This window comes from Schistocerca cancellata, chromosome 9 (genome assembly GCF_023864275.1).
Source record: "Schistocerca cancellata isolate TAMUIC-IGC-003103 chromosome 9, iqSchCanc2.1, whole genome shotgun sequence".
NCBI classification, from domain to species: Eukaryota; Metazoa; Arthropoda; class Insecta; order Orthoptera; family Acrididae; genus Schistocerca; species Schistocerca cancellata.
The window spans coordinates 265,443,749-265,454,700 of record NC_064634.1 but is presented as its reverse complement, the minus strand read 5'-3'; the positions used below and the strand labels follow the sequence as shown (position 1 = coordinate 265,454,700).

The window sequence follows — 10,952 nt, the reverse complement described above, 5'->3', positions numbered from 1 at the left end:
TTGCACAGGATAGGGTAACATAGAGAGCTCCATCAAATCAGTCTCAGGACTGAAGACCACAACAACAACAACAAGTGTTGATTTGTTCAATGTATCCAGTCTTAAGATTATGTCACTATTCTCATTGTGGTAAGACCACATATCATATCATACAGTTCTGACACTAAGCAGTTACGAAGATCTGAATTAATTTGTGCTGAAATCTATTGCCTGAAAGAAAGCTAAATTAAAGTTGCACTAGGTAAGTGGATTTGTTTTTGTCTGTGAGATTTTAACTACAAAAGGAATGTTGGTCACTCATTTTCTTGGACAATTAATTTCTTCTATCTAGGGAGGATTGCTTTCTTACTTTTCATTACTGGATTGTGCCTTTCGTTGAAGTGCGCAGGCTATTGACTACCATAATTTTCTTTATGATGTACGATTACTTGGCCTGGGCGACTTCGTTGAAGGAATTTTCTTAGGGTATAAATACCATTGTTTTACATGTAGTCTTCTTTGTTTTCACAATGTATATAAATGACCTAGTAGATATTGTCGGAAGTTCCATGCGGCTTTTCGCGGATGACGCTGTAGTATACAGAGAAGTTGCAGCATTAGAAAATTGCAGCGAAGTGCTGGAAGATCAGCAGCGGATAGGTACATGGTGCAGGGAGTGGCAACTGACCCTTAACATAGACAAATATTATGTGTTGCGAATACATAGAAAGAAGGATCCTTTATTGTATGATTATATGTTAGCGGAACAAACACTGGTAGCAGTTACTTCTGTAAAATATCTGGGAGTGTGCGTACGGAACGATTTGAAGTGGAATTATCATATGAAATTAATTGTTGGTAAGGCGGGTGCCTGGTTGAGATTCATTGGTAGCGTCCTTAGAAAATGCAGTCCATCAACAAAGGAGGTGGCTTACAAAACACTTGAGTATTGCTCATTAGTGTGGGATCCGTACCAGGTCGGGTTGACAGAGGAGATAGTGAAGATCCAAAGAAGAGCGGCGCGCTTCGTCACAGGGTTATTTGGTAAGCGTGATTGCGTTACGGAGATGTTTAGCAAACTCAAGTGGCAGACTCTGCAAGAGAGGCGCACTGCATCGCGGTGAAGTTTGCTGTCCAGGTTTCGAGAGGGTGCGTTTCTGGATGAGGTATCGAATATATTGCTTCCCCCTACTTATACCTCCCGAGGATAGCACGAATGTAAAATTAGAGAGATTCGAGCGCTCACAGAGGCTTTCCGGCAGTCGTTCTTCCCGCAAACCATACGCGACTGGAGCAGGAAAGGGAGGTAATGACAGTGGCGCGTGAAGTGCCCTCCGCCAAACACCGTTGTGTGGCTTGCGGAGTATAAATGTAGATGTAGATGTAGCTGTACATTTAGATGTAAAGATATAGTACCGATTGTGGCACTGGTGGTTGTTTTTCTCCCACGTACCTTCAACCTGCTCACAAACGCATTATTTTCATTGCCAGATCATGAACAACATTGTACTGTTACTTTCCTACTTTGCTTACTTGTTGTTATATTGTTATGTGAAATAAGTGAAGCAGCTGTCCGAGATACTCTCACGAGTAATGCGACCCGTGGTGCACTGCCAAAGAATTAATACGTGTAAATCAAAAAGAGATGAATATTTATGTATGAAACGAAATATTTGACGAACCTTACTAAACTATGTAACTTGTAACATTAATGATCGAAGCAAGGAAAAGTGGCATGCAGACTGACTTCTTCAGAAGAAAAGTTTTCACATTAATGTATTACTATAAACTGGTTAAAGCGAATGTTGTGATACAGAACCGTTTCTACCATTAACAACACTAGATGGCCGCGTAGGGCTGCAAAATTTTAGGGGTGGAAAAGGGTGCAAAAATTAGTCTCACATTAAACAGCGAGAAAATTGAGCTAGCGAGGAAAAAAATTGAAAAAGAGGAAACCTTAAAACACCGAATTGTTTTCAAAAGCATACGGAACAGTAACTTTACAAGTGTTTAATTGCTTTGAGGAAACAACAAACATTACCCCTACCTACCTCAAAACGAAAGCAGCCACTACTGAAACTGTGACCATTTCAGTGGACTACAAACAGTCACCCGTCCATAATTTAGGGCCACTGACTCCAGGAAAAGAAAAATCCAGTGCCTCACAGGTATTCAAGTCCGAGCCAGTTCCGGACGAGTGATTAGAAGCCAATCCCTTAGACTACGGCGCCACTGGGCTGGCTAATAAAATTTGTAATTGTCAGTAGAAAATACAGGCATGGCGTCCTTTATTTATTTGATCGTAAGGAAGTGGATACTGAAAACAACGACATTTATTCTTCGTACTAAACACATTTCAATCACAACAGAAGCTAAACAACACCACGATTATTCAGATGAAGTAGTCTGATGTTGCGGCATATCTCCCATCTGTGCAGCTTAATTTCTACGTTCAAGGAAAAGTTCATGTTCTTGTAACGAAATAAAATAACTATTTGATGCCTAATTTGATTTCACTGCTGTATTCGCCTGAGTTCCAGTTTAAAATGTTCATCACATTCTTCCTATTTCAATTACTTTTAGGAATTTCCAAAACTGGGGAAAAAATAATAAATGAAGGAATTTGTTGTCTTCAATCAGTTTTAAAGGAACTGAGGACACAGCAGGATATAGTAGATACCACAACAGAAGGGCATCATTTTTTAGTTCTCTCTTAGGGCGGCAAAGCAGCTAGCAACGGCACTGCCGAAAATTTTTTTTTTTTGTACAATATTTTGCTATTCGCCCGTTTTCAATGTGCCGGTTTGCTCCAGTTTTAATGGCCATATTGTTGATGCGACAGTAAATCCTAATATTATGTATTTCTTGTTTTGGAAGCACTTCAAAAACATTAGTTAATCGCTGCTGCAAGTTTGTTATCTGTGCCATTAAGACGTTCGCAACAGTAGCTTATGAAGGAAAGAGAAAGGCTCATGGTGTGCGTTAAATCGTGGCGTCATTTATTACCTGTTCGCTGGAGGCGGGGCGAGGCTAATTTTCTTTTGTTGCGTCAAATATTATGTTTACATAATACGGCACTGTCATCCGAATTACCTTCGTTCTGATAGCACTCAACAGTAACCGGAAACAGAGGATGTCCTTTTCACGGTGCAGCTGTGACAGATGTGGCACACATAGTTACATCACAGTGTCTGTACTTACATAAAAGGTATACGAGAAGTAGAAAACCCGCCAGTCGACGCCTAGATAAATAGTGCACAGGCACCATCTGCGCGTAGCTGAATTTCGTATACACATTACTGGCAATGAGGGTGCTAAAGATTTGCAGTTTTATCTGTGCTATCATAGTTATGACTTCCTGTGACTCTGCTGAGGTAGGTACTTCACTTTATTACGTCATGAATAAATATTATATATGAACAGTAAGTCTACAGGTGACTAACGAGAGTTATTTTCTAATAATTCACTTAGAACTTCTCTCGAGGGTTATGAGATCTAGTTTCCATGTTTTTCCTGATAATTTCTGTACATGTATTTCTTATTTTTTGTACGTGTGAAGGAAATTTTGCGTATAAAGAATTACCACATTCAGATCAAAACAGATGACAGCCCTAGATTATTAATTTTTGTATTCTGGCGTTTCTCTTTTGTTAAAGTGCTGGTGCTTGCAAACGTTGTCTTGCTGATGATCATCCCAACCTCCTGTTTCTGAGCTCTGTTCAGACATTTCGGAAATTTGATTTCCTTAAGCTTTGTTATTGATTTCAAAGACTATTTGTACATATACCCTTCAAAGTACTGCTCTTCCCTATACACAAACTTTTCGCAGTGGTGTTCCATCTCGCGATGCATAGTTTCATTTCAGATGGCCTTTAAACTGTGTGTGCCGAATTTGCTCTGTGATAAATTTACACCGAGGTGATAAAAGTCGTAGGACAGTGATATGCACATATACAGATGGCGGGATTCGCACGCGCACAAGGTATAAAAGGGCAGAGTACAGGCGGAGCTGTCATCTGCAGTCAAGTAATTTCATGTGGATAGTTTTTCCACGTTGTTATGGCCGTACGAAGGGAATTAACAGAATTTCAAAGCGGAGTAGTAGTTGGAGCTATACGCATGTGCCATTCCATATCGGATATCGTTAGGGTTGAAATGGTTCAAATGGCTATGAGCACTATGGGACTTAACTTCCGAGGCCGGCCGCGGTGGTCGTGCGGTTCTAGGTGCTCCAGTCCGGAGCAGCGCTGCTGCTACGGTCGCAGGTTCGAATCCTGCCTCGGGCATGGATGTGTGTGATGTCCTTAGGTTAGTTAGGTTTAATTAGTTCTAAGTTCTAGGGGACTGATGACCACAGCAGTTGAGTCCCATAGTGCTCAGAGCCATTTGAACCATTTGAACTTAACTTCCGAGGTCATCAGTTACCTAGACTTAGAACCACTTAAACCTAACTAACCTAAGGAAATCACACACATCCATGCCCGAGGCAGGATTCGAACCTGCGACCGTAGCGGTCGCACGGTACCAGATTGTAGCGCCTAGAACCGCTCGGCCACCGCGGCCGGCTGAAATGGTTAGGAAATTCAATATTCCGAGTGTGCCAGGAATACAATACTGCAAGCATTATATCTCACCATGGAAAACGCAGTGGTCGACGGACTTCACTTTACGGCCGAGAGCAGCAGCCTTTGCGCAGAGTTGTCAGTGCTAATAGACAAGCAGCACTGAGTAAAATAAAGCAGAAATCAGTGTGGAACGTACGATGAACGTATCCGTTAGGATAGTGCGGCGAATGTGGCGTTAATCGCTATAGCAGCACACGACCGTCGCAAGTGCCATTGCTGATAGTACGCCATCGCGTGCAACGCCTCTTCTGCGCTCGTGAACATATCGGTTGGACCCAAGACGACTGAAAGACCTTGTCCTGTTCGGGTGAGTCTTGATTTTAGTTGGTAAGCGTTGATGGTAGGGGCCGAGTGTGGTGTAGACCCCGAAGCCATGGAGCCAGGTTGTCAACGAAGCACAGTGCAAGCTGATAGTGGCTCCATTAAGCCGTGAGCTTTGTTTACGCGGCAGGGACTGGGACCTTTGGATGCTCTGTTACTTCATTTGGAGCCATTCGTGGACTTCATGTTCAGAAACAACGATGGTATTTTATGGATAATTATGCGCCTTTCACGTTGCCACAAGTGTTCGCAGTTGGTACGAAGAATATTCTGGACAGTTCCAGAGTGTGTTCTCAGTGTGAAATTTTCTTTTGCCGTAAGCTAGTAATCACAATCGCTTACTGCTGTGGAAAAAGAAGCAAGCTTTTCGCCGTTTTTTACAGCTTTTTACTATAATTTGTTCGTACTGTACTGTTTCATTTTCAACTACTGACGACTACTACTAGACGCAGCAGTCTTCTGAATTTTTCTATATGCCCCCAGAGCCTCTCTTATGACGACCTTTCACATCTACATCTACATACTTACACCATAAGCCACAGTATGGTGCACGGAGGAGGGTATCGTGTCTCAGTGCTAGTCATTTCCTTTTCTTTTTAATTCGCAAATGGAGTGAGGGAAAAATGAGTCTCTATATACCTTCGTATGATCCCTAATATATCTTATCTTGTCGTACAGTCCTTACAAGAAATGTAAATCGGCAACAGTAGAAGGTGTCAGCAGTCGGTCAAAATATCGGTTCTCAAAATTTTCGTCTTCTCTCTGGAGATTTCCATCGGAGTTCACGCACCCTCTAGGTAACAGTCGTTTGCTTATAGAACAAACCGATAACAAATCTAACAGCACATCTCTGAGCTGCTTCGATGTCTACCTTTGGTCCGACCTGGTGAGGATGACATACATTCGAGCATTACTCAATGCTGGGTAACAACTGTTGTTCTATATGTGGTCCCCGTTAGAGGTAAGCTACACTTACGTAAATTTCTCCTAATGAAGAGCATTTACCTCTCCTATTACCGATTACATGCTCGTGCCATATCATGTTATTTAGCAACGTAAAGACACACTAACTAATCGATGTAACTGTGTCAAGAATCGGACCACTAACACTGTATTCGAAATTTAGAGGATTGATTTTCCACCTTATCTCCATTAACTTAAATTTTTATAAATTGATCATACCAAACAGAAAATCTGGCAAAGTCATCCTCTATCCTCCCACAATCATTTAAGGCTGTGAGATCTCTGACAACCTATTCCGTATACAAGGATTTTCGTTAAGAGTCTGCAGTGGTGTACTGTATCAAACTCTTTCCGAATATCTTGGAATATGAGTTTAGTTCGAGTGGTTCTTTGTAGCTCCATACTAATTTGTGGACAGAAGTCTCAAGGAAATTCATTACATTCGGACTTAGAATACGCTGAAGAAGTCTGCAGCAAACCGATGCTGAGGGTACGGGTTCGTAATTTTGGGCTCTATTCGTTTAGCCTTCTTGCACAAGTACACAGGAAGTGCCTCCTCTTTTGCCGAATTCCTTGGGAATTTTCGCTAGAAGAATTACTCGCGATAAATGCAGGCTACGTAACGGGGCGACGCCGAAAAGTACTCTATGTAAAACCGAACTTAAATTTCATCTGAATCTGGCAACATTTGCTTTCAACCCTGTCAGATGCATCTCGGTGACACGTACGTCTATTTTTATGTTGCCCATATGGCATTGGTCAAATTATTGTACGAGGGCAAATTTTTTCCATGGTTTGATAAATAGCGAAATTAAAACCACAGTGAAAATCCGATGAAACTTTATGCAGATGGGTTTCACAGTGTATCTAGAAGTCCCACCAATCGTCTCAAGTCGTCGTTTTCAGTTATGAACCCACAATGAGTACATAAAGATGTACGGAACACTAAAGCCTCCTGCAGTTTGTGAAGTGCAAGCCATTATTCGATTTCTTCATGACGAGAGTTTCAGCCTTATTTCAAGCAGCTCACATAATTTAACTGTCATGCATGACACCAAAGTGCGGCAGTGGTGCAGGAACCTTTGGGCTGGTTGTATAGAAGTTCATGACACAGGCAGTTAGGTAAGGCAGCGAACGTCAGCCGATGGTCTTGTTCAGAAAGTGGATGGAAGTGGGTCGGACAGCTCGAGGAAATTGTCCATAGAGGGCAATACTGAACAAGCGAAGAGAAACACCATCATCAGACACTGTCGTTCTTCACGAAAATGCTCAGCCATACTTTGCAACCTGCTTGGAGTTATTTGATCACCCACATTAGAGCCCTGACTTGGCTACCTCTGATTTCCACATCTTTAGTCACAAGAACGGCTGCTTAAGAGGACAGAATTTTGACGCAGACAACGTGATTTAGACCAGTGTAGAGAATTTCTGGAACGCAGAGGCAGTTGCCTTCTATGATGAAGGTATTAGAAGATCTGTACAACACTATGATAAATATGTACGTCGGAGCGGTTACTATGAGAGAAGAAGACGGAAGGTGAAGGTAATGTTGCAAATAAATCATATTTGGTTTCCACTTTGGTATCGATGTCGTAAGCGATTGGAACTTGAAAAAAAATAATAAAGAACTACCCCTGTATTTTCGTACGACTTTTCCTCGTGAATAAAAGTTCAGCTTTTGTTAAACTGTCTTTTATTGCCACAACATATTATTCAACGAATGTCAGATAAGAAGCTTTCGAGTAGCTTAGTGTCTTTACGTACGACCAAAATTGTCACTGATGCTTGGCAAGGTTTTCGATTGAAGTGAGCCGGTGGGAGTAATTTTATGATTTGCGTATCGATCTTTTTCTAGACTATAACCATTGCCTGTCGACATTACATCGTCCTTTTTGAGTCAACGGTGCAAGAATCTCTGCTTACTCAGAATTTTCCCAGTTCAGTTATTAAAACCAGGTTGGTCTTACAACTGCTGTTCTGCTCTTTTCGGCCTGAATAATCTCCTTGACTTCATGATGGTCTTAATAACAGCAGTAACAATTGTCACTATGGCAGCATAATGATCACCAGTCTCTATTCTGGCATTGTCGATAGTGTCATGCCTGGTTGTAGTTGCAAGGTCTAAAATATTTCCATTGGTTGTGGTAGCTCTAAATAGCTGCTGCAGACGTTTTTCGGCTAACGTCTTCAGAATTAAAAGGCTGTTTGGCCGTAGAGTCCACAAAGTATCCATATAGGTCTCAATCTATAGTCGGCAGCTTACCGTGACGTAAAACTAGCATCATATGATAGGGGTACTTCCTCGCTACTGAGCTATACTTTCTTTGACTTATTTTACAACTACAACAGCGAAATCGGGTGCCCGGTGAAAACATCCGGTGATCAGGCTAACTTCACTTAGGCCGGTTACTCACCTCCAGTTAACTCCGCAGTTAGGCTCAATTTCGACCTCCATAAACACAACGTATTCCTCGACTGCAATTGTCACTTCCCAACTATGGCGGCTAATCTATTTTCTCGACGCACCTTTTGTGCCTCGTTAAGTATATCAAAACTTTCTGCTTAGGGTTTCATTCAGTCCTCGTTTCCAAATATAGTTTCCATCTCGGACCACGCTTTCAGCTGGTCATTAAACTCAAATCGCTGTTTGCTTCTCCGAGTACATTTTCAGCGCTATATCTTCCATTTTTTATAAACTATTCGGGAATTTACTGTTATAATTTTGACTTTGTGCGTCATCAGAATGCGCGCAATGTGTTTAGACTGGCGAGCGTTCATCAGCGGACATCTAACTATCACCTGGCCTATGAAACCTCCTTGTATACACACTTGCTACATGAGCAGCTCCTTCCTCTGCATAGTGCACCACCCATCTACCAAGGGATGTACCACGACCCTCCACCTCATAACTCAGGTCCAGAAAATTGCACCAAAGACTGTCTCAGAATCGAATGGGCCTCTAGCTGACACCGTCCACTCAGCTCTTGGCAAAATGAGCCAGGGTATTTTGAATACTTGATTCAAATGGCTCTGAGTACTATGGGACTTAATATCTGAGGTCATCAGTCCCCTAGAACTTAGAACTACTTAAACCTAACTAACCTAAGGACATCACACACATCCATTCCCGAGGCAGCATTCGAACCTGCGACCGTTGCGGTCGCGCGGTTCGAGACTGAAGCGCCTAGAACCGCTCAGCCATACCGACCGGCTTTTTGAGTACTATTCCGGAAATTAGAAACTTTGCTGTCACCTTTGCGCGAGCCAGCAGTCTTCACCGCTTCCACCAGCCGCCGTAATGAACTGAGGCTGACCTTAGAACCCAAGCGAAACACGTCATTTCTGCCGACATGAGTCAAAGCTTCAAAATGACTGCACCCTGCAGTCCCGACAGCCGAAGCCAGAGCCTCCGAAATAATTCGGTTGATGTTCCCTGTTAGAAATACCGAGCGCACATTGGACTTCTTTCCAGCTCTATACGCTCTTCCTCTAAGGAGTTCCATTACACGCCTAACATTGAACAGCTCACCATCTATCTGCTCGGAGCCTCCTGAAGCAGCGGCATCTTGTCCTGTCTTAGGGCGAATGGGGGAGGCCAGATCGCCAGTCCCCACACTGTCCCTCCACTTCGAGCGATGCGATCGCATTGCAACATGTTAACAAATGAAATAAGTGTACCGTATGAATCAGTGGTAAACATTTTGTAATTGAATCCACCTAGATGGTTCAATAAATTTTCATAAATAATGCGCCATTTTAGGAAACGCAACCAACAGGTATCAAAAATCGTGTGTCCAGAGTTAGCAACTTATCAAAACACTAAGCTAACTGGGCATCACCTCACACTTCGGTGGATGCTGCTGCCCACGCGGGGCGAAATAAACGACACCCACTGCTTGCCATGTGATGCGACTGTTTCTCCGCATACACTGTAGCCCTAGGCAGCAACCTCCAGACAGCCGACCGTGGGCAAATACTTCTTCAGTTGTCCGCAAAACTAAGGACAGCTTCTCGTGCGTCCGCACACAGCATGCACACACCTTATGCATCCTAACACTAAAAATCGAATGAATGGCGGTCATGTCTGCGATCCTTGCGAAACTAGGACTCGTAGAAGAAAGGATATCCCGGAGACATGGCTTAACCTCAGCCAGGGGCTGCAAGGTTCGCAGGAGAGCTTCTGTAAAGTTTGGAAGGTAGGAGACGAGGTACTGGCAGAATTGAAGGTGTGAGGACGGCTCGTGAGTCGTGCTTGGGTACCTCAGATGGTTTAGCACTTGCACGCGAAAGGCAAAGGTCCCGAGATCGAGTCTCGGTTCGGCACACAGTTTTAATCTGCCAGGGGCTTTAATAATAGCGCACACTCCGCTACGGAGTGAAAATCTCATTCTGGAGCAGTTTATACTTTTCCTTCTGTTGTCAATATTCCAACCTGGAGTTTACATTGTTTGTTACACAACGTACGTTATATGTGCATCACGTATTTTGTATATTTCCTATCTCAAACTATCTCCTTTTTAATTAAAAGGGATTGTTGAATTTAGGTTTTACTTCATAATGATATTGTTTTCAGGTCCCAGAAGAAACTGGTGATTCACGAATCGTGATGAAATGTGCAAATGAAGTGGGCGTGTCTAGAGGTTTGTACTCAATGCTTCCTTGATGTACCATTAAGCAATCTGTAACTTCACGTCACCTGACGAAGTACGAAAGTAAATCAATAAGCCATGCTAACAATTTCTTTTCTTCTTACACATTCATTTGAAATTTCAAATGGGTATGCCGTACAGTTATCATCCGCCAGATATATAAATTATTTTGTGCAACTTCTGGCGAAGAAGATGGAGAAAATTACACACATTCAACTCACATGTTCGTCAGATGTGAAGATTAAATTCTTCTTTGACTAAACGCTGGTTGACTCTACATTTCACACTACTTACTTCGGTTTAGAGATTGAAAGTATTGTCTGAAACACAACACTTAGACTTCGAAGGCCCTTTGTTGCAGCAGTTCAGGCGGACACTTGCAAAATTTTGTCACAGTTCATTTTTATATTCTCGG

The 10,952-nt window shown here is 42.5% G+C and overlaps 1 protein-coding gene across 1 annotated transcript in view; it reads left to right on the top strand.

The window, feature by feature from the left end:
- The first annotated feature begins 3,218 nt into the window (after nt 1-3,218).
- LOC126100864 (uncharacterized) overlaps nt 3,219-10,952 on the top strand; it is a 56,119-nt gene continuing 48,385 nt past the window's right edge. The window contains exons 1-2 of the mRNA XM_049911531.1: nt 3,219-3,353; nt 10,462-10,528. Coding sequence (XP_049767488.1) covers nt 3,285-3,353; nt 10,462-10,528 — 136 coding nt within the window. The 5' untranslated portion in view covers nt 3,219-3,284. The remainder of the gene's footprint in view (nt 3,354-10,461; nt 10,529-10,952) is intronic.